The following is a 25,813-nucleotide window of genomic DNA, read 5'->3' as shown; positions in this document are numbered from 1 at the left end:
CTCTGCAGTGGCCCAGAAAGCCGCTAGGGATGGGCAATTAGGGATGGGCAACAAATGCTGGCCTTGCCTTCGCCAACCATGAAAGGAAAAAAAAAGCCATGCATCATCCAATTGGGTAACCTGTTGCTTTCCTATTGGCGCAGGAAGGCCGCGGGTCACAAACATGGCTGTCCAATGGCTGGAGAGCGGGTGGGGGCAAACTCCAGGAATAGATTTGATCAAAGTTTGCAAGCCTTTATGTGTAACCTTTTCTTTCTTGTCCTGTCTGCAGGATCTTCACATTGTCGATGTGGAATGTTACAATGCGTTTGGCAACATCTGGGGGTAAGGGAAGCTGCGCTTGGCCGAAATGAAAAGAATGCCGAAAACATTGCCCCAGGGGTTCAGTTAGCATCTGGGAATAGGAACTCGGGTCATTGGCATTTGGGCAACCCACATTCGAACTGAAGACTGAGGCCATGTTGGAAGCCAAAGAAGGGAGCAGCCACTCCGCCCATTCGTTGAGCGTGTGGTGTTAATTGTGCTGAGGCTGCAATTCTTTGCTCGGCAACAGAGTTGGACAACCTACGGCCTGGGGGGTCACACGCGGCCCATCTGGGTTCCCAGTGCGACCCACGCGACACTTTGTTCACCGCTGCCCACGCGCGGGGTCGCCACATTCCGCTCATTTCCGTCTGCGTAGTTTTTTTTCCTGCCGGTATGGCTGAAGTGATGCGCACGTAAAGCGAGGGCGAGTGAAGCGAGGAGCCTGCTGATTGCTCACAACTTTGACTGTGAGAGCCGTGCGCTCCCTCTGTGCCCAAAGTGTAAATATTTCTTTTGTTTTGACCATTTGAAGTTGGTGACAGTTCCATTAATATATAAATGATGAAGCATTTTCTATAACTCGTGATGAAATATTCGGCGTGTATTAAATATGTTTAATCTTATTCATGGGGGCCAGGGTTAGTGAACGAGCCCCGATTTCAATCTCGTGGCCCACTCAGATGAAGGACGGCCCGTCATGCGGCCCACTCACCAGCCTGGGTTTCCCATAACTGCTCTACAGAGGGTTGGATGTACTTTTTATGGACCGAATGGCCTCCTTAAGACCCTGTGAGAATCAGCAGTTATGCCAACTACAGAATGGGAGTTAGTGTCGTGAACGGTTCAACTGTTGAATTGGAAATTTTAAGATGATGTAAAAGGCCATGAGAGAGATAATGGGCGTTAAAAGGTGAATTGAATGCGAACATAGAATAGACTGTTTCTGGTTGATTCGCTTTCCACACCTACTGGCTCCTTTCAGGGTAACGTGGCCTAGCAACCAGTGCTATTCAACGCCAATCATTTGATAGCACACTCATCTGCTAAGATGGCGGTACAAAGCATGCTCTTGATCAGGATCCACTGCGAACGATTGAATTTAATGTCTGAGGTGGAGGAATATAGAGCTTGAGGCACACAAGACAAATAAATTCACCCCCACCCGTGAGGCACGATGTACCTTGTCGAGTTTTGCGTCTTTACCTTTGGGAATCTGGGGTCGCTTTTACAGGCCTGAGCCCAAGGAGATTAAACCAATGGGTGGGATCCACAATGGAGTAGATTTGGCATGGCCTGCAGAAGGAGCGATGGGCTGAGTGGCCTTTGCTTTGCCTGTGGTTTTGCGTCCTTGGAAATCTTTTGATCTGCACCTATACATGTCGGAGTGGAACAGTGCCAGGTCTAGCGAGGAAATCGTGCGATTGGCAAAAACATGAGGTAAAAAAAATGCCTCAACTCGGCCCTTGTAACCAGCCTCTTGTCATCGGGCCTTCTGGTGGCTGGAGTCCCATGGGCTTTAGATGGTCAGGCACTCAACAAATTGATTGGGCCCAGTATTTAGGACTTTGTATTCAGGGGTGGGGTTATTAACTGTGGTGACGGGGCAGGGCGGGGGGGGGGGGGGGGGGTGTTGGTTGGCAGGATCCATTTGACTGGTAACCAATCATTCTATAAGCATAGAGTCAAACAATACAGGAGGAGGCCATTCGGTCCATTATGTCTGTGCCATCTCTTTGAAAGAGCTGTAAGTCCCACAGCCTTGCCCTTTGTCCTCGGCCCTCCAACCTTCTGCCTTGGAGTAAATTTCCGGGGCTCTTTTCAATAGATTTTTTGAACCTGACTCCATTACCATTTCAGACGGTGCGTTCCAGATCAGAACAACTCAATGGGTGAAAAACATTCTCCCCGTCTTTCATTGGTTCTTGTTCTGATTGCCCTACATTGGGTTCCTCTGGTTACTGACCTGTAGAAACTGTTTCCCCTCAGTTACTCTACCTCAAAGCCCTTGATAACTTTGACACTTCTTCCTCTTGTTCTGTGAGGCCAGTTGCTTGTGGATATCTTGGGCTGGATTCTCCGATTTTGGGGCTATGTCCGGAGAATCCGTGGCGTTTTACGCGGGGAAAATCGGCGCGGCCCCCGATCCTCCGGAGCGGTGAGGGGTTGGCAGCCGCGCCACGTAAAACGCACGGCCTTCCCGATATAAACGGCTGGAGAATTGCCGTGTCCGTGGCCGCGCATGCGCACGGCGATGGCCCACAGCGTTCACGCCGGCCGTGCGTGGAACCGGCCTGCCAGATAGCGCCCCCCCCCCCCCGGCACCCCCCTCGACAACACAGACCACCCCCCCCACCAGTCCCCCAGCCCTCGCTGAAGCTCCCCCGGGCCAGCGGCGTGGCTTCCGCCCGACTGGTGGCGGCGCTGCACACAGCCCGCCGCCAGCCGCCACACCGTGTTCCTGACCTCTCACACCATCAGCCAACCGCGCGGGTCGGGGTACGCGAGTCGGGAACTTGGCCCATTGGGGGCGGAGCATCTGGGGGGAGGGCCTTCAGGCAACATCCTGAGGCCGTCCCAACGGCGTGCGACGTACTCCTCGATGACGCCATTTTGGAGGGGGCGGAGCATCTGAAAACAGGCGCCGGCCCCATTTCGGTCGTAAAAGGGGATTCTCCGCCCGAGGGCCTATTAGAAAATCGGCGTCAGGGAACGGAAATCCCGCCCCTTGTCTGCCAACCATGCCTTATGGATAACCGGCCCTTATTTTCAGAGCTCTCACCCACAAAACCTTAACAATCTGGGGGAACAGCTGGTTTAGTTACACCCAGGGGGCATTAGGGCAGCTACTCTTTGGTTGGGGTGTTTTTTTCCCGTTCAGTTGACCAATGTCCTTTCTCTTTCATATCAAAATAGGTTGTACCTGGGCCGTCAGGCATTCCTTGTGCTCACTGACACTGAAATAATCCACAAGGTGTTTATTGAAGATCATTGTGAAATCTTCGCCAGCGCTAAAGTGAGTTAATACTGTCGCCACATTCCATCGTTTTCTTGTGCCATTTGTTGAAGGGCTTTGGGTTGCGCTGGGAAAGCCGGCATTTATTGCCCATCACCGATTGTCCTTGAGAAGGTTGTCATCATAATATACACCAGTATATCATGGTGCAGACACACACACTGATGGACATACAGTCGGACCAATCAACATGCAGAACACTGCAGCCAATCACCACTTGGAGCACACTCACTATAAAGACATTGGGCATCAGTTTTCCCGCTCATTTGGGATGCAGCCTCTCAGAAGGACAGAGCTCACAGCTTACAGCACAGACCCTCACCATGTGCTGAGTGATTAGACTGGTTAGGATAGGCACGTGTCTTTAGTTTAATCTAACATCGTGTTAACCCACAGTGAAAGTATGTTCAACAGTTTATAGTTTAATAACATAGTCTTGTACTATTTTAAGTGTTGGTGGCCTGTAGTGTTCCACGGATCCAGACCACCCAACACATCAGTTGTGAGCTGTCTTCTTGAACCGTAGCAGCTATTATAGTATAGGTACACCCACAGTGCTGTTAGGGAGTTTCATGATTTTGACCCAGCCACAGTGAAGGAGGGGGTCGATATTGTTCCAAGTCAGGACGGTATGCCACTTGGAGGGGAACTTAATAGTAATAATAATAATAATCTTTATTAGTGTCACAAGTAGGCTTACATTGCAATAAAAATCCCCTAGTTGCCACACTTCAGCGCCTGTTCAGGTCCTGAGCCGTTGATACGTGGCGCGGCGGACTCGGAGAGTACGCCACTTTGGAGGGGGTGGAGCATCGCGAAAGCGGCGCCGCCCCCGATTTGGTCGGGAACTGTGATTCTCTGGCCGATCGCTGAACGCGATTTTGGCTTTGCCGACCGGAGAATCCAGGCCACAGTGCAGTATCAAGTGGGTTTAATTTAAAATCTCTGTGTCCGGAAAGGGTGAAACCTATTGTTAGACTCATGTTGGACAAAGGTCTTTGTACGGGTGGGGGTTGGTTATGTTCCAGCTGAGTTTCTATTGTGCTTAGAGAGGGCTATGGCATGACGAATCAATAACAGGCATACACATATGGGTGTTGCATAACAACTGGGGCCTTTTGAGGTAGATAAGCTTTTAAGTTTTAGTTTTGGCTGAATTTGTGGGCAGTTGGGGACAGGACCTCAGGGTGTGAATATCCCAAAACTCTGCCAGAGAAAGATTTGCCAGGACAGGAGCAGCAAAGAGGCAGGCTTCCTCACGTACAGGTTATAGTCCAGACAACCAGGGAATTTGGACAGAAAGCATGTCTCAGAAATCTGGAGCTAATTTAACAGAGACCAAGGTATTGTTCAGAAGAATTGAAGGAAGGGTACACAAAGTATTTGAGGATGAAGAGACAATTGGAGTAATTAGATTTAAAGTGGGACAGCAGCCTTCAAAGATAAATCAAACATCTGATGCTCTTTTAATACAGTCTGTGGATCGAGAGTTAACACAATTGTGAGCAGTTCGCGCATCAGTCAAGACAAAGACATCACAGAGGGATTGATGTAAAATCCTGGACTGGATTCGCTGTTAAAAGTGAAAGCTTTGTTTAAAAGTGAAATTAATCTCTTTCCCCTTTAATCAAGGTTCCAGGTTACCTCAACCCAGCAATATAACATTTTCTTCGCTTCTGTAACAATTGGCTTTTGGAGTTGATAGTTTAGAGACTTGGAGAAAAACGTGATGTGGAATGCAAACCGCTGCAGGATAGCATACTTATGGGAGAAGATTTTAAAGTGTTTTTGGGTGTGAGTTTGGAAACTCTCACATGACCATCATCTGGGGGGGGGGGGGGGGGGGGGGTGGCGGGCAGGGGGGTTCTGAGGGTTCTGAGGACACATTCACAAACATTCACTTAGGGTTGAAAGTAGAGAGTGTATTTGCCCACAGTCATCTTCTGCGCTGAGAGGGACTTTATATTAATGAGACCATTGTGGGTTAAGATGTGCTTCGCAATCCATGTTAATCCTAAAACCTGTGTCCAATTGTTAAGATAAGGGGGCAGTAAAGGTGCATTGTATCACGATCCAATTTCTTCATGTTAATTAAATGTACCCCGTACCAGCCTCCCCGGACAGGCGCCGGAATGTGGCGACTAGGGGCTTTTCACAGTAACTTCATTTGAAGCCTACTAGTGACAATAAGCGATTTTCATTTTCATTTTTCATGTTTTTTCTTAATTGCTAAAACGAATTAGTGGCCACTTAACTCTGTTCCCCCACGATTTTATAAAATAAAAATAAAAGTTACGGGGCGGGATTCTCCGTCGGTGGGACCCTCCTCTGCGCAGGCAGGGAGCGCCCTCACGCCCGTGGATTTCCCAATGCCGCGGGGGTGCCCACAATCGGCATGCCCAATGCCGGGACGGAGGATCCCTCTGCCAGCGGGGGGGGGGGGGGGGGGGGGGGGGGGGGGGGCGCTGCACCAGAAAACGGATGCGGCTGGACGGGGAATCCCACCCAGGGTCTTTTGAGCCAGGGTTCCATTCTGGAACCTTCCTGTCCAGTTTTCTCAGCAACTAAAATCGGAACATCCACAATTCAATGAGATCCTAGGATTTACAGTGCTGAAGGAGGCTGTTCGGCCCATCGAGTCTGCACCGGCCCTTGGAAAGCAAATCATGGCTGGCCTGTTTGTGTTTCGAACTCCACATTCCCATCTACCCCACGACCTCTGGTTCCCTTGCCTAACAAGAATCTATCCGTCTCCACCTTGAAAATATTCAGTGACCTGCACCACCGCCCCTCCCCCCCCCCCTCCTTCACCACCTTCTGAGGCAGCGAGTTCGAAAGTCCCACAACCTAATGAGATAAAAATTCTCCTAATCCTGTCCTAAAAGGGCGACACCTAATTTTAAAGCAGTTCCCGCTGGTTCTGGACTCCGCATCACAAGGAAACATCCTTTCCACGTCCTTATCGAGACCGTTCAGCATCTTATAGACTTCAATCAAGTCACCCCCTCGCCCGCCGAACTCCGGTGGGAACAAGCCCAGTCTGTCCAACCTTTCCTCAGAAGACGACCCGCCCCAATCCCAGGTGTCAATCTGGTAAAGCTCCTCTGAACCGCCTCAAATGTATTTGCGTCCTTCCTTAAATAAGAAGAGCAAAACTCAGCAGAGTGTTTCTCCGTGGCGCACCGTTCGCTGGCGGCAAGATTCCCTGTTCCTGCCGTTTGTCCACAGAATTTCCCATTGAAGACGCCCCCACGTCGCCGGGAAACCCTAGGATCAGAGAATCCCAATTGTGCCGATGGTCTCATCAAAGCTCGGTAGGAATGAAGTAGGGCGCGATTCTCCGCTGCCCACGCCGGTTGGGAGAATAGCGGGAGGGCCTCCCGACATTTTTCACGCCCTCCCGCTATTCTCCCCCCCCCCCTCGCCCGACCCACTTCACGAATCGCCACTCGCCGTTTTTTACGGCGAGCGGCGATTCTCCGCGGCCGATGGGCCGAGCGGCCGGGCCTTTACGCCCATTTTTTCACGGCAGCAAACACACCTGCTCGCTGCCGTCGTACAAACGGGCGCTGGATCGGTGCCCACCGATCGTCGGGCCTGCGTCCAAAAGGGACGCACTATTTCCCCTCCGCCGCCCGACAAGATCAAGCCGCCACATCTTGTCGGGCGGCGGTGGAGAAATGCGGAACCGCACATGCTCGGGTTCCGTCAATGGCGTGATGACGTCACCCGCGCAGCGCGGGTTGGAGCCGGCCGCGCGTCATCTTGGCGCGCGGCCTTAACGACGGTCGTTAAGGCCGCGACGCTGTGATTCCCGGGGTCCCGCTCCTAGCCCCGATGGGGGGGGGAAGAATCGGGCCCGGGAACGGGCGTGAAGGCTGCCGTGAAACACGACCGGTTTCACGGCAGCCTTTACGACTCTCCGCATTTGCGGAGAATCTCGCCCGTTAGTTTTATGCCCTTCTAACACACGCTGGAGATGCAATTTGGAAAATGTCGTCCTCCCAGCCCCCGGGCGACACGCGCCAACGTCAACAGCGGGAAAGCCCCTGGGTCGGGGGTGAGCGGTCTGTGACATGCGCGTCAAGGGGATGAGCAGTGAAACGGCCGTCTTGGGAGGGAAAAAAATGATGATGGGAAGGTTGTTTCCGATGGGCGGAACGATAAGAGGTAAAAGTATTTATAGATCAGCGAGTATGGAAATAACCGTCAGTGACACTAACGCCCAAGTTGCGGATCGCGATTGCTATCATTTTCACCTTCTCAAAGAGAGAGCTTGCATTTGTATGGCGGCCTTTACAACCTCCCAAAGTGCTTTCCAACCAACACCAGGGGGAGGCGGTGGTGTGGTGGTATTGTCACTGGACTAGTAACCCAGAGTCATGCTCTGGGGTCCCAGGTTCAAATCCCGCCACTGCAGATGGTGAGATTTGAATCCAATAAAAGAAATCTGGAATTAAACGTCTAACGATGACCATGAATCGATTGTCGTAAAAGCTCCACTGGGTTCACGAACGTCCTTTAGGGAAGGAAATCGGTCCTGCTTACCCGGTCTGGCCTACACGTGACCCACAGCAATGTGGATGATTCTTAACTGCTCCCTCAAGGGCAATTAGGGACGGGAGATAATCACTGGCTTGCCACATTCCACGAATGAGAAAAAGTTGTGAAAGGCGCTATATAAATGCAAACGTTCGCTATTTCCAGTGAAATAAATAAGATAGAATATTGCTCATGCTCCCTCCATCTCTCATGTGTGCACTGTTCTTGCCACTGCTGGTTTGATAGTTTCTTATTCTTCCCTCAGACTCACAAATCTCGGAATCCATTCAGTGAGAGTTTCTTTCAGTCAGACGATCAGGACTGGAAGAGACTTCACCAACTCCTGACGCCAGCTTTCTCTTCCACTCAACTGAGGCAGGTTTGTGTGGCGCCGTTCCCCGTGTGGCGCCGTTCCCCGTGACCTCTCAAGCATCGCTCATTTACGCCCATCCGCTGGTCAGCCAGTCTGGCATTGCAGTGAGCTGACCCCCCTCCCCCACCCACCCCCGAACGGAGGCCCTTCCTGCCTCACGAGGGCTCCGATTTAACCAGGAGGTGGGGATATTTCCCTCTGACCTCGCCGGGCCTGGATTATTTTCATTTTGCCGCAGGACTCCGGGTTCAGGGTGAACAGAAGGCCTGAAATGAGGCCTACCCTATGCCAATGGCACCAGCCCAGTGGATGACATTCCAATAAATACCCTCGGACTCCTCATCAACCGGATAAGTAACGAGGAGATGGCGGAAGAAAATGTTGGAAGGGGAAAGAATTAAGGATGCACCATCTCCCCCCCCCCCCCCCCCCTCCCCCCCCCCCCACCTAAAACTGTCAGTTGGAGCCTGATAATTTCCCACAATGCCTTTAGATGTTTTATCACGATTGAAGTCAAGCAACCCGATTGATTCAGACTGGACGAAACTGAAAATTGGAATTTTCAAACTGGGTTTAATGACATTCCCGTCCGAGATATTTCTGTTCGCCTAATTCAGGCTTATTTACCATCTTCAATTTGAACTGCTGCACAATTGGTGGCCATGCCTTTTCGCTGCCTTCGCACCAAGCTCTGGGACATACGAACAGTCTGCACCGTAAGTGTTGTACGCTGCTGTGGGCCGTGTGTGGAAAGATGCGATTGGGACGGTCACTGGGGTGGTCTTTGGGTCAGCACAGACTAGATGGGCCGCACGCCCCCCCCCCTTGCTGTATCTTTTCCATCGTTCTATACGAATTAGGAACAGGAAAAGGCCCCTCGAGCCCGCTCCGCCATGCGATAAGATCATGGCTGATCTGATTGTACCTTCCCTCCCCAAACCCCTCTGCCTCACTACCTCACTTTCCTCCTTTATGGGGGTTCCTAAAACCCACCTCTTTGCGTTTGGCCACCTGACTTAATATCTCCCCGTGTGGCTTGGTGAGATATTTTATTATATAATGCACCTATTTCGATAAAATTAACTCTCATAAAGTCGGAGGCCAAACCTGCTCAATCTTCCCTCATAAGTCAATGGCCGAACTTTTCCCGCCTTTTCTGCAGGCGGGACCTTCCGGTACCGCCGATGGCTGGCCTCCTGCGGCGCGTTTCCTGGTGGCAGACAGTGCAGGGCACGCAAAACCCCAGCCAACCTCGGCGGGAATGGGAGATCCTGCGCCAGCCAATGACGGGCTGCCTCCGCCGCGTGGGGGGGGGGGGATAGAGAAACCCGTCCAATCCCTTCATCCCAGGAATCGACCTAGTGAATCTTCTCTGATCTGACTCCAATACAAGCATGTTCCTCGTTGGGTAAGGTAGCCAACACTGTAAACCGTACCCCGGGAGTGACCTGGCCAATGCCAAGTGATGTGAGATTGGAAATGTTGGCTCTAAAAGGCCCAAAGCCGCTCCCATTGGAGGAAAATGGGGAATGGGATCAATCAATTGGCAAGTTCTTTCGAAGAACCAGCAACGGACAAGCTGGGCCGAATAGCCACCAGCTGCACCATATAGCTCTTGGACACTTTGATTGTCATGATCGTCGCTGAGCTCATCGCTTGTTTCATGAACTTGCCTCGTTTTCCTCATGTTGCAGACAGCCCTCTTAACTTCTGTTTTTCAGACATTTCCACTCATGGCGAAAGAAGCCGATGATCTAATCCGGCACTTCGGAACGTTCTGCAGAGAGGGCAGACCTGTCACTGTGAGAGAGTGAGCATTATTCACCTTGCTCCGCTGGGCTTCGTTCGACGCTTGGGATCAAAGTACCACAACATGATTTATATTAATAATAATGTTTGGTTAAAATGGCTCCACGAGTGTGGGAGGAAATTTCTAACTTGCTACCACTCCCTTGTCCGGAGGACCGGGCCGAAGCCACGTGACGTGGCAGAGCTGTGGGTGACACCAGTGGCTCTCGCTTCTGAATCACCAGCTTCTGGTGTCGAGTCGTACATCGGGGCGTGAGCGCAGTAATCCAGTGCAGTGCCGAGGGGGTGCCGCACTGTCGGAGATGCCACCTTTGAGATATGAGACATTCAACCGGGGCCCCACCTGCCTGCTCAAGTGAATGTAAAAGATTTCTAAGGCGCTATCTCGAAGAACATGGTATGGGGGAAGGTGGGGTGCACGTTAGCACAGTGGTTAGCACAGTTTCTTCACAGCTCCAGGGTCCCAGGTTCGATTCCCGGCTTGGGTGACTGTCTGTGCGGAGTTTGCATGTCCTCCCCGTGTCTGCGTGGGTTTCCTCTGGGTGCTCCGGTTTCCTCCCACAGTCCAAAGATGTGCCGGTTAGGCGGATTGGCCATGATAAATTGTCCTTAGTGTCCAAAAGGTTTAGATGGGGGTTACGGGTGTAGACTCGATGGGCTGAATGGCCTCCTTCTGCACTGTAAATTCTATGATTCTACGAACAGGGCAGGATCTTTGGTGTCCTATTTATCCCTCAATCAACATCCAAAGAATCGATGAGCGGGTCATTGTTACATTGCTGTTGTGTGATTGTGCTGTGCGAACATTAGTTCCCATGTTCGAGGGATGTGGGCTTTGCAACAAGACCAGCATTCATTCCTAATCCAATTCTCTTCCCGCACTTAGCAGACTTTTGTCTGTTTCCGTAGCTAGGAATTCCAGGAATAGGTCGCTGGTCTGTCGCCAGGGGCTTATAGCTTGAGGGGGTGGCGCTCCACATCAAGCGTGGCTGACCAGGAGCCTCTCCCGCTCTTACCACCAGCCATTGGCGTGTTGGAAGAATTTTGCAGGTTGACTCTCAACCTGTTTTGGCCGCGTTACGGACGCACCTCCCTTGGCCACCAGGTCCTGGGGTGGGGCTCGAACCCAGAGCTTCCGGCTGAGGCTGGGACACGAACCCACTGCCCACAAGGCCTTCCCAGCACTCACTGCCCATCCCTAATTTCCCGTGACTGTACGGCGCTTTGAGAATCTGGTGGTCATGAAAGACGCTATATGAGTTTTCCCTTTTGTATCATTGAACAATGCTGGGACAGTGAGTAAATTGAAGGAGGAGTTAGAGTTAATGGGTAATGGGCTGAAGGGTTATGAAGAATGGGCAGGATGGTGGAGTTAAGTGCCAGGATGAGATCAGCCACGATCGAATAGCGGAGCAGACTCGATGGGCCAAAGGGCCTAATTCTGCTCCTATATCTTATGAACTTTTGAACCTCAGCAAGATCCTTTTCTCACCCTTTGACGTTTGGATCCTTTATTTCAAGATTATTTGCCCAGTATGCTCGGAACGTCCTGACGATGTCGCTCTTTGACCTGGATATGAGCAAGGCCAACGCAAGCCGCACATTCATCCATTACTGGGACCGCCTGCTTCAGGCCCACGCCAGATATTCCACAATCTCGGTGACATGTGGGTAATGTATGCAGCAATGTACCGCCCTACTCAGGCTGCCTCGCGTCACACCAGTGTGTTTGGCCGGTGACAAGTTGCTGTCACTTCCATTTGGAGGAATAGATGGGGAGCATTCCTCACTAAAAAACACTATCGCTCAGATTACACTCAAATCCCTGAATATCGGGGCCGGTTTAGCACACAGGACTAAATCGCTGGCTTTTAAAGCAGACCAAGGCAGGCCAGCAGCACGGTTCAATTCCCAAACCAGCCTCCCCGAACAGGCGCCGGAATGTGGCGACTCGGGGCTTTTCACAGTAACCTCATTTGAAGCCTACTTGTGACAATAAGCGATTTTCATTTCATATCGAAGGAAATGACACCTCTGCTGTACACACACAGGACACAGCAGGCAGATAGGCATATTCTAAAGGAACAGGCAAGTCTTGGAGCCTCATTAGTACTTTAGTGAGAGGATATATAATTATATATGCTGCTCATTTGTCTTGCCGAGTTATACTTAACTTGATGATAAACAGTCAAAGTCTTCCAGTTGATGACAAATTATTTATTGAGTAACAAAATAATATACTTGTGAGTTATTTTACTTTAATACTTTGACTAGTAGTAGAATTAACTAAGATTGAATTAAATTAACAATGAATATAATACACTACACTCTGAGCTGGTCACTTCTACCCTCTAGCTGCACTACATACACACGAACACTAAGAAAGAGCGGGAAACTCCTGATATAGTTCCTGTTAGTGTTGCCATCTAGTGATCACCTGACTGTACTGACTAATCATGTATATACATATACAGAGATCACCACAGGTAGCGCAATGCACTTTTGGTAATTATTTCCTCAGTCCTGCGGGCAAGAACGCCAGAGAGCCATCAGAGTAGTCTAGGCCAAAGCCTGATAGTTTTGTTCCTCTGACTTTGAACTATTCATGACACTGGGAGCGAAGTAGATTTTTGTTCACTTGTTGGTGTCAACATCTTCCCAGAAGGTTGACTGCCCTGAACCTCTGTCCGTCTACACTGTCCGCATAAATCTACCGCGTCCCGCCCATTATATCCAGCATCCATTCTCTCCTCTGTTTCCCTCACGTCTTCTGCTCCAGTAACTGGCCTGCCCTAATAATGTGACCCAAGGACGGTATCTTTCTCTCTTTGATGTCACGTGATAATTTCCTCTTTCCTCCAGCCGTTCCCACCACGCATCCGTGTCGGATGTGCGGAATATCCCACCTCTCGAACGGAGTCAACTTTCAATAGTGTGTTTTGTTGTCTGGGTGTCTCTGAGGCAGAATGTGGCATCTCACCAGTCTTTTCCTAAGAATTAGGTTGAGTGTCTCTGATGTTAACATGGCCTTCATTCTGACAACGTTCGCCTTTGCCTTTAGTAGCAGTTTCTATAAGTAATGTTTCCATTATTTATTTACGGGATGTGGGCTGGCGAGACCAGTATTTATTGCCCATCCCTAATTGCCCTTTGTAACATGGTGGTGAGCTGCCATCTTGAACCGCCGGCGTCCATTTTTATTTTCTTTATTCGTTCATGAAACGTTGGCATCGCTGGGCTGGGCCCGCGTTTGTTGCCCATTCCTGATGGCATTTAAGAGTCAACCACATTGTTGTGGGTCTGGGGTCACATGTAGGCCAGAGCAGATAAGGACGACAGGTTTCCTTCCCGAAAGGGTATTGGTGAGCCAGATGGGTTTTCACGCCAATCGACAATGGTTTCAAGGTCGTCATTAGGTTTTTAATTCCAGATGGGGTGGTGGGATTCGAACCCGGGTCCCAGCGTATTACCCTGGGTCTTTGGATTACTAGTCCAGTGACAATACCACAGCGCCACTGCCTCCTCAGTAGTAGGCACACCTACAGCGCTGTTAGGGAGTTCCCATTCCATTAAGTATGCAAAGTATATTGAAATCCATCTTAAAGCCCACTGATACTCAGGATGTGACAGAACAATAGGGGCTGGTTTAGCTCACTTGGCTAAATCGCTGGCTTTTAAAGCAGACCAAGCAGGCCAGCAGCACGGTTCGATTCCCGTACCAGCCTCCCCGGACAGGTGCCGGAATGTGGCGACTAGGGGCTTTTCGCAGTAACTTCATTGAAGCCTACTCGTGACAATAAGCAATTTTCATTTCATTTCAACATCTCTTTTGAATTCCTGCTGCCCTTCCCAGTGATGTTCCCAGCCTTAATGCCTCTCATTCGGAAGATTAAGTTCCATTTATTTTGGAAAGAGGCCATCGGTTACTTCACAGGATTGGTCCATCATGCCCGGGAGAGGAGGAAAGATTCCATGGAGGCTCAAGTAAGATTCTAATTTTTTTTTGTTGCGGTTTAAGGATTTTCCATGTGTCATTATTTCTCTCTCTCTCTCGCTCTCTCGCTCTGCCTCACCCTCGCTCCCTCCGCCCCCAAAGAAAATCATTGAATGCTCCCAACAGGGAAGGCAAGGTAGTCAGTCTTGTTACCCATGACAAGAATGATCTAAGTGCTCAAGTTGAATCTGTTTTATAGTCGGTACATCTCAGGGCGACGCAGCGATGACACTCGTTTCTAAGAGCACACCAGATTGATTGACAAAAGAAAATTGCTGCGGAGGCTGGAATCTGAAACAAAAACAGGAAAAGGCTGGACAATCTCGGCGGGTCTGGCAGCATCTGTGGAGAGAGAAGGGAGCTAACGTTTTGTGTCCGGATGACTCTTTGTCAAAGATTTATTAACACGTGTTTCAAAACATCCCTGCAGCCACGAAATGTCCGCACTCATACGTGCACTTGCTTCTGTGGCGTCTGCTTACTTTGCTCCGAGTCCACGGCCGGGCTTAACCAATCAAACATATTGAGCAGAGATCAGTTCCCAGACTCACATAATCAAACCCAGAACAACTGAACAATTGAACTCAGCAGAATCATGGGAAATCACTTCATTCATCAATTATCCTTACTTTGCTCCCTTGCGAAACTGTCCATCCTGTTTAATACCTCTTTATCATAGAATTTACAGTGCAGAAGGAGGCCATTCGGCCCATCGAGTCTGCACCGGCTCTTGGAAAGAGCACCCTACCCAAGGTCAACACCTCCACCCTATCCCCATAACCTAGTAACCCCACCCAACACTAAAGGGCAATTTTCGACACTAAGGGCAATTTATCATGGCCAATCCATCTAACCTGCACATCTTTGGACTGTGGGAGGAAACCGGAGCACCCGGAGGAAACCCACGCAGACACGGGGAGGATGTGCAGACTCCGCACAGACAGACCCAAGCCGGAATCGAACCTGGGACCCTGGAGCTGTGAAGCAACTGTGCTATCCACAATGCTACCGTGCTGCCCCACTTCTTTCAGCTCAGTTGAAATAGGGAATTTGTCAGGAATTGTAGGAAAAGATCTACATCCTATCTGATCTCACACCTCAACTGATTTTTTTTCTGGGACTGAGTAGATAGAGACATTGTCCAGTGATCGAGGTGTCCAGAACGAGCGAGCGTAGATATGCAGGGAACAAAGAACACTTTTGCATGGGGATTGCATTGTGCACTGCACAGCCAGAGTTAGAGATCAAAGCAGAGCCTGTCAACTTTCCTGGGGATAACTGACTCAAACTGTGACGAGCTGACAGGGAATGTACAACCTTAAAATTCACGACTCTGTTTTCAAATTCCTCCAGGGTTTCCCCCCTCCCCCAGCCCTTCTCTACAGCCTCTTCCAGCCCCATCATAGAGTTTACACTGCAGGAGGCCATTCGGCCCATTGAGTCTGCACCGGCCCTTACAAAGAGCACCCTACTGAAGCCCACGTATCTACCCTATCCCCGTAACCCAGTAACCCCACTTTTTGGACACTAAGGGCAATTTAGCATGGTCAATCCACCTAACCTGCCCATCTTTGGACTGTGGGAGGAAACCGGAGCACCCGGAGGAAACCCACGCAGACACAGGGAGAACGTGCAGATTCCGCTCAGACAGTGGTCCCAAGCCAGGAATCGAACCTGGGACCCTGGAGCGGTGAAGCAACTGTGCTAACCACTGTGCTACCGTGCTGCCCCATGTCCCCTTGTGCTCCCTGCACTCATCCAAGTCTGGCCCTGAACTCCAAATCTGGCTCTTCGAGCCTGCTCCAAAATCCCAGACGAGTCCTCCCTTTGGAGCAGGCTCAAAGGGCCGAATGGCCTGCTCACGCTCCCGGCTTCTCAAACCCCTCCACCTCTCTACATCACCTTCTTCCTTTACGACATTCCTTCAAACCTGCCTCTTTGACAAGAGCCTTACCCCACCTGTCCTAACATCACAGGTGCCAATGTTTTATTTGATCCTTCCACTTCTTGAAGGCTTGAATGTGGAATTGGGCCTGCACACATTCAGACTCCCATCAAAATCATGACTCTGTTTCACAGAATTGTTTTTGATGTTTTCTTTAAACTCCTCTATGGGTGATGATGGCTGGGCCAGCATTCATAGCCCATCCCTGATTATCCTTGAACTGAGGTCATTTAAGTGTCATGTGTAGGCCAGACCAGGTAAGGGAGTCAGATTTCCTTCCCGGAAGGACATTAGTGAACCATCTGGGTCTTCACACTAATGGATGATGGTCGACTTATAATCAGGGGCTGGATTCTCCGACCACCCCCTGCCGGGTCGGAGAATCGCCCGGGGCCGGCGTCCATCCCGCCCCCGCTGTGTCCCGAATTCTCCGCCATCAGAGATTCGGCGGGGTTGGGAATCGCTCCGCGCCGGTCGGCGGGCCCCCCGCGGTGATTCTCTGGCCCGCCATGGGCCGAAGTCCCGCCGCTGTCAACCCTCTCCCGCCGGCGTGGATTAAACCACCTACCTTACCGGCGGGAGCAGGCAGTACGGGCGGGCGCCAGGGTCCTGGGGGCGGGTGGGGGACGCAGGGCTACCTGGCCCCGGGGGGTGCCCCCACGGTGGCCTGGCCCGCGATCGGGGCCTACCGATCGGCAGGCGGGCCTGTGCCGTGGGGGCACTCTTTTCCTTCCGCCTTTGCCATGGTCTTCATCGTGGCGGAGGCGGAAAAGACCCCCTCCCCTGTGCATGCGCCGGGATAACGTCAGCAGATGCTGACGCTCCGGTGCATGCGCAGACTTAAGCCGGACGGCGAAGTCCTTTAGGCCCCGGCTGGCGTGGCGCCAAAGGCCATTCACGCCAGCCGGCGGAGTGGAAACCACTCCGGCGCGGGCCTAGCCCCTCAATGTGAGGACTTGGCCCCTAAAGGTGCGGACACTTCCACACCTTTGGGGCGGCCCGACGCCGGAGTGGTTCAAGCCACTCCAACACGCCGGGACCCCCCGCCCCGCCGGGTAGGAGAGAAGCCCGGCCCAGATTTTTAAAAATTCAAATTTCACCATCTGTCGTGGCGGGATTTGAACCCAGGTTCCCAGACCATTACCCTGCATCTCTGGATAACTAGTCCAGTGACAATACCACCAAGCCACAACCTCCCCTGCTAACTGAGGTAAGAGGGACAGGTGGAAGTCAACTTAAAATATTTACTGGTGAAGTTCCACATATGACAGATCTCCAAGCCCATATGTTCTATCCCTTGCAAAAAAATTAATTGCGTTATCCTTTGTTTAAAACCACCATCCTCTAGAAATGTGCCAGCTTCCTTCAGTACTTGCTCGACCACGAGGAAATCAGGACCGACAAGAGGAAGAAACCTCTGCGAAGCTCTGGTAAGTAGCCATCCACCAGTTTCCTTTATTCTTATAGGGGGTGTGGGCATCACTGGTAAGGCCTCCCTCCCGCTGCCCACCTTCGTAGCCTCCTCCAGCCCCATGTCCCCCCCCCCCCCGGAGACCCTTGCCACACATCCAATTCTGGCCTCTTCCACATCGCTGATTTTAGCTGGGCCAATATTCATCCTTCAAAACCAGTGTCCAGAAAATGAATCACCTGGCTATGATCATATTGCTGTTTGGGGGAGCTTGCTGTGCGTCAATTGGCGGTCGTCTTTCCAATATGGCAGCCATGGCCGCCCCTTATTGATTGTAAAGCAATTTGGGGTATCCTGGGGTTGGGAAAGGTGCTATATAAATGCAATACACGTTCCTTCCTTCTCTCCTTGAGCCTTCCGTCCACCCATTTTGTTTTCCTTTGCAGTGTTGACAGAAGGTGAAATTGTTGCCCAGGTCTTACGCTTTCTCCTCAGCGGGTACAAGACGACAACCTACACGTTGGAATTTGCAGTGTACTTGCTGGCCAGACACCCCAGCGTACAACACAAGCTTCAGCAGGAGATCTGCACGGCTGTGAAACAAGAGGTACCAGGAAAAAGGACCGGATTAGCTCAGTTGGCTGAATGTCTGCTTTGTGATGCAGAGTGAGGTCAATAATGTGGGTTCAATTCCTGTACTGGCTGAGGTTATTCATGAAGGCCCCGCCTTCTCAACCTTGCCCCTTGCTTGAGGTATGGTGATCCTCAGGTTAAATCGCCACCAGTCAGCTCTCGCCCTGCTCGGCGGTTAATTGTCAGTCACTATCAACTGGTGCATTCTCCATAGCAATGCTCTACCAATCAGAGTCCACTTGCTGATCAATCAGAACTCTCTTTCATATGGTATAGAGATTGAAGTGCATTCCAAACACTAAGTGCATTCCAATCACTTAATTGTGCTATTTAACTGCACTTATCTCTCTTTGATGTGGTCAATGTTTACAAACATTGGAGTTTCACCACTTCAGCCACTGAAAGGATACAAGGGTCCCTTGGGGGTCTCCCTATTACAAGGGTCTCTGTGGGGGTGGGGGGTTGGGTCAGCCCGGTACTTGGGGTAGGGGGAGCACCCAAACAATCCAAGGATTGGGGGGGGGTGTTGTGTGGTTGGGGGTGGGAGGTCAGGACCGATTTGAGGTGTGAGGGCGGGGCTGGCCAACCATGGGACCTCCCTATCGTGCCGCCCGCTAAAGGTGGCGGCCCAAGAGCGGGAATACCTCATATTCCATTAATGTGCGTGCAACACCGCAACGGTGGGGAAACATCAGGCTGAATTCTCCACGCAGCCGGGGGGGGGGGGGGGGGGGGGGGGGGGGGGGAAGGGGGTTCCCGACGGCGTGGGGCTGCCCCACAATGGGAAACCCCATTGACCAGCTGGCGAATCGGAGCATCCCGACAGTGCGGGGGGGGGGGGGGGGGGGGGGAGCAGAAGAATACAAATGGAGGAGAGGGTACATGATCTGAAGTTGTTCAGCGCATCATTGAGCCCAGAGAGCTGTAAAGTGCCTCATGAGGTGCTGTTCCTGAGGTTCGCGTTAGGCTGTACTGGAATGTTGAAGTAGACCGAGACTATTCAAAAATGCCTGTTTCAGCCCAGAAGGAAAAAAAAACCCCCAGTAAAACCTGGGAAGTGACTGGTACTGGTCTGAACTGAGAATTCCCGTTAAGTCCGGTACCCGTCAATCTCCAGGTTTTACTGGTTTTTCCCTTCTCTGGAACAGGAACTCTGGCTGGATTTGCTTTTTCCCTTTCAAACGTTCAAAGGGTTAAAATCCGGATGTAGTGTTTCGCTGTCCACCCATCTGAGATCAGTCAATTCAACGTAGGCCAAAAATCTAGCCTAGGCCTTTCTTTGGTCAGAGGCCTGATGGTGCATTGGGTCCCTAAACCATGGAGTGAATCTCAATTTCTTCTGCAGAAGCCTGGAATTTTTCCTTTTCCCAGTTGGTACAAGCGCCAGAACCCCATGGCAGTCCTAAAACAGGGAACTGCGTCACGTCAAACTTGCACGTGCGATTTCCATCTCTCAATGGCAGAGCTGGCCATCAAGGCGTCGCACAACCTTAACGACTGTTCATAGGATGTTCACTACATTATTAAATCGACAAGTTCTTGATAAATGAAATCTCTCAACATTTAGGTGTGGCTATGATTTTTTTTCTCCCCCCCACCCCTCCATTTTTATAAGGGTTTGACTTATGAAAGCATTGTGGGAATGGAGTACCTCGACATGGTCGTCATGGAGACACTTCGGTTATTCCCTCCTCTGGTTTGGCTGCAGAGAACTTGTAGAAAATCGGTGGAGGTGTGCGATGTGAAAATCCCCAAAGGAATTCAAGTCACAGTGCCGGTCTGGGTGATGCATCACAGCAGAGAATATTGGGAGCATCCTTGCAGATTCAATCCACTCAGGTAACCAGGAAGTATTACCTTCCACCTGGCAGCCATCTTGTTTACAACCAGTTGACGCTGCTTCGTCCACGAATCATCGAGGGATTTTGGGGGAATGCGGCCGCACGGTGGCACAGTGGTCAGCACTGCCGCCTCACAGCGCCAGGGACCCAGGTTCGAGTCCGGCCTCGGGCGACTGTCTGTGCGGAGTTTGCCCTTTCTCCCCGTGTCCGCGTGGGTTTCTTCCGGGTGCTCTGGTTTCCTCCCACAGTCCAAAGATGTGCAGGTTAGGTGGATTGGCCGTGCTAAATTGACCCTTGGTTTCCAAAGGTTAGGTGGAGTTATGGGGATAGGGCAGGGGAGTGGGCCTTGGTAGGGTGGCCTTTCGGAGGGTGGCTGCAGGCCCGATAGGGTGAATGGCCCCTTCTGCACTGTAGGGTTTCTAAGATTTGCAAATCCATTTGATGCCCTTAATACCCAGCAAACTACCGATCTTACTCTCAAATATACCCATCACGTCCACAACCCCCAGGGGCGAGAATCCCAAATTCGCAACACTTTTGAGTGAAGAAATGTCTCCTCATCTGGGTCCAAAATGGCCGACTGCGCACTTCCCATGAACTGTTCTTGACTTCTTTTGTGCAGGTTCACCAGACAAGAGAGAGATGCTCGGGAACCTGAGTGCTTCTTGCCCTTTGGCCTTGGCTCATTGAGCTGCATTGGGAGCGAGTTCAACGTCATGATGATCAAAGTAGCACTGGCTTCGATTCTCAAGTGTTACAGTTTTACCTGGTGTTCACTGACCCCCGTGAGTAGCAGCGGCGTTGGACTTGGGAGACACCTTTCAGCAAGGCTTCACCTCACTGTTGACAGTGAGGTGAGGCAGGGGCTGAGGAGGCTCATGTGAGGCCTAAATGCCTGTCGGGCATGGACCAGTTCAGTCGAATGACCCGTTTGTGCGCTGTAGTTTCTATGTAATTCAATTGAAAATAAGGGTTGGGTGCGAGGGAGGGAGGGGGGGGGGGGATTTAAATCCCTCTCTGTCCCAGTTGTGTATTAGATGAGGTGGGGGCTCTTTAATTGGGTGGGAAGGAATGAGATAGAGTTCCGTTTCCTTTCCTGACCCCCATCCCACCCCCCGATTAATGTCGGCCTTCCCAATCCCAAATCAATTGGCATCCTTAACAGGCCACTTAAGGATCAGTTAAAGATTTCATCCCACCATCTCCACTATCCCATTTTACCAATGGTGGTGGTGGTGGTGGGTAGGTGTGGCCTGCCAATGCCATGTGGGAAGACCACCATATATGCCTTGGCAGCGTGCCCGCAGGTTCAGGTTGGGGGGCAGGTTCCTCCTGATTGGGCACCCTTTGCTCCAAGTGGCACCCCATGGAATGCCACTACTGAAAGCCCCCTCTATCCCCTCCCACCACCCTCTCACTGGGACTTGCCTGACTGGTGCCTGGGCTGAATTATTTCCTTTTTGCTACTGCTCCAGTGGCAGCTCCAGTGGCAGTGAGGCCTCTGCGCCACTGGACAGACTGAGAGGGCCTACTGGTGCCCCCCCCCCCTCCCCTCCCCCCTCCTCTCTACCCAGAATGGCAACTGCACTGTCTTTGCTTCAGGACCCACCCCCAGGCCCCCTTCTTTGCCAATCAATCTTTGAGGCTCTTCTGTGCTCTCTCCGCTGCTGCTCTCTCTCTCACCCTTCCCACTTCCACGGTGATGGGATCCCTATTGTGGGTGGCCTAAGCAACGAGCCCCAACCCAGGGAGCCAGGCAGGAGTTGCGGTGAGCCTAGGGTTGCCAACCCTCCAGGATTGGAAGATCAATCACCAGCGCACGGCTGCGTGCGCGGCCCTGGAGTAAATTCATCGGGACAGTAAGACAGATTGTTTCCTTTTGTCATCTGTGAAAATATATCTTTGCCGCGGGCAGCACGGGGGCGCCTTGAGCACTGCAGTCTCACGGCGCCGAGGTCCCAGGTCCCGGCTCTGGGTCACTGTCCATGTGGAGTTTGCACATTCTCCCCGTGTTTCCGTGGGTTTCACCCCCACAACCCAAAGATGTGCAGGGTAGGTGTGTTGGCTAGGCTAAATTGCCCCTTAATTGGAACAAATGAATTGGGTACTCTAAAAAATTAAAATTTAAATAAATGCCAGATATAAAAATATTGAAAGGGGTTGGGAGGGGGCCGGGCTGTTTGGTTGGCGGTCAAGCATCATCCAACTGCGTAATTGGATTTTCACTTTCTGATTGGCGTTGGAAGGCCGTGCCTCACGAGGACGGATGTGTTGACCGACTAATGGCTGGGAGTGAGGGGGCGAGTCATGTGATGATACCTTGAGGAATACATTTAATCAAAGTTGGCAACTTTAGGTGAGCAGCAGATGGAAGTACTGCTCTTCTGTAGTATGTCTTCGGACTTCAAAATCCGGCCTTCACTAGGCTTTGGATCCTTCAGATAACAGCTGCCAGGACCATGGCGCAAGGTGCGCCCTGAAAGACTAGGCCCTCCCCTAGTTTGCCCTCCTGGATCTGGGTCCGGCAGTGTTACAGGGTTTATCCCGACTACGTTTCACAGTATCTCCATCTCCCCTTTACCCAACAGATGTACCTTGACATTGAGACCTTGGGCGCGACCAGGTCAAAAATACCCATTATCCTCCAGGTGGATCTGCTGTGAAGGAAGGCCAAGTTGAATCTACGGTCAACGTTAAAATTCAGCCATCAATGCTCAAGGGCGGAAAGCTCAAGGAGGACAATTCGAAGAAATTGGATTCAAGGGAACTCAAACAATCCCATCAGTGATACACGATGACAGTTCACAAAATGATGATTGTATGTTTACTCGTTTTATAAGAACGGCCGATGACAGAGAAATTTCACAAACAATGTGACTTAAGGTTTTACCAATTCCAAATTTTGCCTCGTCGATCAAGTGTTCCACCTCCCCTCCCCATCAATCCCCGGTTGTGTGTTAGGTACTATGAACCCCCTATATCTCCTCCCTCAAAATAATAAACAGATATTTGTAAACAGGATTACCTCTCTTCAGTTTTTTTATTAAAGTGCGACGGGTATCCATGAACATTGGAATAAGAGAGAGGCGGTCTACCCCCTCAAGCCTGTTTCGCCACACATTAAGCCATGGCTGACATGTGGCGTACCTCCACGCCAGGAATTTTGCTCTGCAGATGGTGAGCAAATGTTTTCTGGCCCGCCATGCTCGCCTCAGGAAAGATTGCCCCGGTTTGCAGGATAGGGTAGGTGGGAGTGAGCCCCGCTTTCCTTGGGAACAGTTCGGACACGTCTACAGAGCTCCTGAGCGCCACGGCGTGTTGGCTGAAAGGCCCGCCTCAGTTTGCCGGGGCTTTGTCTCACTCGTTCAAGATTAGGAATTCCAGCCCTCATCCCTCGCACCCTCACCAACACCCCTATGCCCAATCAATGCCAACTCCTGCCCCCCAACCCACCTCTAATGGCCCCGTCCATGCCAACCCATGCCCCTTCACTTATCCCCATGGTCCCTCTTCCCCTCCATACCAATGCAAGCCCCTCCACTCACCCCCCGTGGCAGTCTCTTGTAGCCTCTATGCCAACCCATGACCCGCCATTCATCCCCTTATGACCCAGTATCCACCATGGGTAAACGTAGGAGCCATGCTGAGATGAAATAAACAAAGTCTTGAGGATCAATTACAGGTTTCACTATGTAGAAACTCACATTGATAAAAACCATTCAATAAATTTAATTCCCCTCAAGCACTTAATCATTTATAAAAACAAACATTTTTTCATAACACAGATAAAAAACAGCTAAACCCTGAATAACCTCTTGGTGCTGTGCATCTAACTGTGAATTTAGAACCCCCCCCTGCTGTGATAATGACAGGTTGTGGAACCAGTGAAGCAGTAAGTTGTAGAAGCAGTCAAACAATGATAATGGCACAATGATAGCCCTTCGGGCTTTGTCAACAAACAACCATTGAAACTGCAAGCAGCATTTTGTTTTAAAAACTCGGATGTAAGCAGTTTTTCCCAAATTTAAAAGGGCAGGTGATTTAAATATTTTGACAGTTTGACCGATGCACAGACCTTATCGATCTTTTACAAACACTTACACCAAGCCAAAAAAATGTCAGTCACACACTAAGGTATATAGACCTTATTCCAAAGAAAATGGGGCGGTAAAACCAGCACGGAGTTCAAATGGCCCTGCTGGGTTTGGGTTTATCCCATGTGTGAGTCAAATCCCACCATCGTTACCTTACAGGCAATTATCAGAAATGGAGGTGGGACTTCAGGTTATATAGGATCTCGGTGCCATTTTGGATGAGGTGCATAGCCTCCGACTCCTTGAAAATCCAGGCCCAAGAGTCCGTCAGCAGGCAGAGAAGTTCCATTCATTTAAACAGTGCCCTTGCTACTAGGCCCAATCTCCATCCCCTCGACAACAGTGCTTGAACTTTGCACCATCTACTGGGTGCACTGTCACCAAGATCGCTCGGACAGCCTTTCTGTGACCTCTGTCAAACGGAGGAACAGGAGAAGCAATGTTTTGGCAGTGTCTACATCTCCAAGTTCCCCTTGACGTCACACAGCTTGAACACAGAATACAAGGTTGGAGGCTAAGTGCGGACAATCTGTGGCGTTTGACGTGAAAAAATATCAGCACCGCCCCCTCACTGATCCTGCGATCGGTGAGGGGCTAGCAGCCATTCCACGTAACACTCCCGGCTCCCATGATATAAACGGCCGGAGAATGGCCGGGTCCATGGCCGCGCATGCGCAGGGCGACGACCTGCAGCGGTCGCGGCGTAAAACATGGCGCAGGCCGTGCGCGGATCCGACCTGCCAGATAGTGAGTTTCTCCCCACTCGCTGGCCACCCCCACCCACCAGTCCCCCCAGCCCTTGCGGAAGCCCCCGCCCCCCCCCCCCCCGGGCCGGCAGCACAGCTCCCGCTGACTATGGCGGCGCTGGACACAGTCCGTAGCCGCCGCGGCGGGTTTCCGACCGCTGAGACCAAACATCGGGGGCGGAGTATCGGGGGAGGGCAATCAGGTGATGCGCAATCAGGTGATGCGCTGGGTCCGTCTCAACGGCGTGCGTCACGCGACGCAATGACGCTGTTTCGGAGAGGGCGGAGAATACAAAACCCGCGTCAAACAGGCGGCGCCCCCCCCCCCCCCAATTTGGGCGTCAAAAGGAATTCTCCGCCCGATCGCCGATTACGAATTCGGCGTCGGGGAATGGGGAATCCCACCCACCATTTGCAATCAGAGCTCGGATCGTTTATTTGGGCCTTTGCGCTTGCTCTGCCATTAACCAGGATTAGGGCTCCTCGACCTGAAGGGGGAGAGAATTCTAAACACTTGCAACCCTCTGATGAAGACATGACCCCTCACCTCAGCCCTAAATAGCTGACCCTTTATTCCGAAATAATCATCATTCCATCATCGTCACCGAGTGCTCCTCCCTCACTGGAATACAATCAGTACAAAAAGGGTCAGCGGTTGGTGTCACTAGGGATGGACAATAAACGCTGGTGTTTATTGTCCCCAAGAGCGGGGTTTCAAAGAGGTTCACCTCCTACTACCGGGTTGCGGCAGGCAAACAACCCAGGCTGCTCTCCGATTGACAAGGCCCCGAAGACCTGCGGTTGGGTGGTTTACCTGCAAGGCCAGGGGTTAAAGGTCAAGATAGATCATGAGAGATCCTTCTGGAAGAGCGTGACCCTTGGTAATTTCATAGAGCTTAGTGAACTTACAGTGCAGAAGGAAGCCATTCGGCCCATCAGGTCTGCACCGGCCGTTGGAAAGAGCACCCTACCCAAGCCCACATCCCCACCCTCCCCGTCAACCAGTAACGCCACCCAACCGTTTTTGAATGCTTAAAGGCCATTTAGCATGGCCAAGCCACCTAACCTGCACCCAGAGGAAACCCACGCAGACATGGGGAGAAGGT

The 25,813-nt window shown here is 51.4% G+C and overlaps 1 protein-coding gene across 5 annotated transcripts in view; it reads left to right on the top strand.

Annotated features, from left to right (window-relative positions):
* LOC119956607 (cytochrome P450 3A5-like) overlaps positions 1-22,886 on the top strand; it is a 37,918-nt gene extending 15,032 nt beyond the window's left edge. For 4 of the 5 annotated variants that reach the window (XM_038783941.1, XM_038783942.1, XM_038783943.1 and 1 more), the window contains 11 exons: positions 272-324; positions 3,220-3,319; positions 8,127-8,240; positions 9,956-10,044; positions 11,565-11,710; positions 13,897-14,027; positions 17,331-17,412; positions 17,840-18,000; positions 19,642-19,865; positions 20,490-20,652; positions 22,456-22,886. In XM_038783941.1, coding sequence (XP_038639869.1) covers positions 272-324; positions 3,220-3,319; positions 8,127-8,240; positions 9,956-10,044; positions 11,565-11,710; positions 13,897-14,027; positions 17,331-17,412; positions 17,840-18,000; positions 19,642-19,865; positions 20,490-20,652; positions 22,456-22,530 — 1,338 coding nt within the window. In that variant the 3' untranslated portion in view covers positions 22,531-22,886. The remainder of the gene's footprint in view (positions 1-271; positions 325-3,219; positions 3,320-8,126; positions 8,241-9,955; positions 10,045-11,564; positions 11,711-13,896; positions 14,028-17,330; positions 17,413-17,839; positions 18,001-19,641; positions 19,866-20,489; positions 20,653-22,455) is intronic. The other variant, XM_038783944.1, reaches the window with a different exon arrangement.
* The last annotated feature ends 2,927 nt before the right edge of the window (positions 22,887-25,813 follow it).

Source organism: Scyliorhinus canicula, chromosome 23 (assembly GCF_902713615.1).
Source record: "Scyliorhinus canicula chromosome 23, sScyCan1.1, whole genome shotgun sequence".
In the NCBI taxonomy this organism is placed as follows: Eukaryota; Metazoa; Chordata; class Chondrichthyes; order Carcharhiniformes; family Scyliorhinidae; genus Scyliorhinus; species Scyliorhinus canicula.
This window is presented reverse-complemented; position numbering and strand designations above follow the sequence as displayed.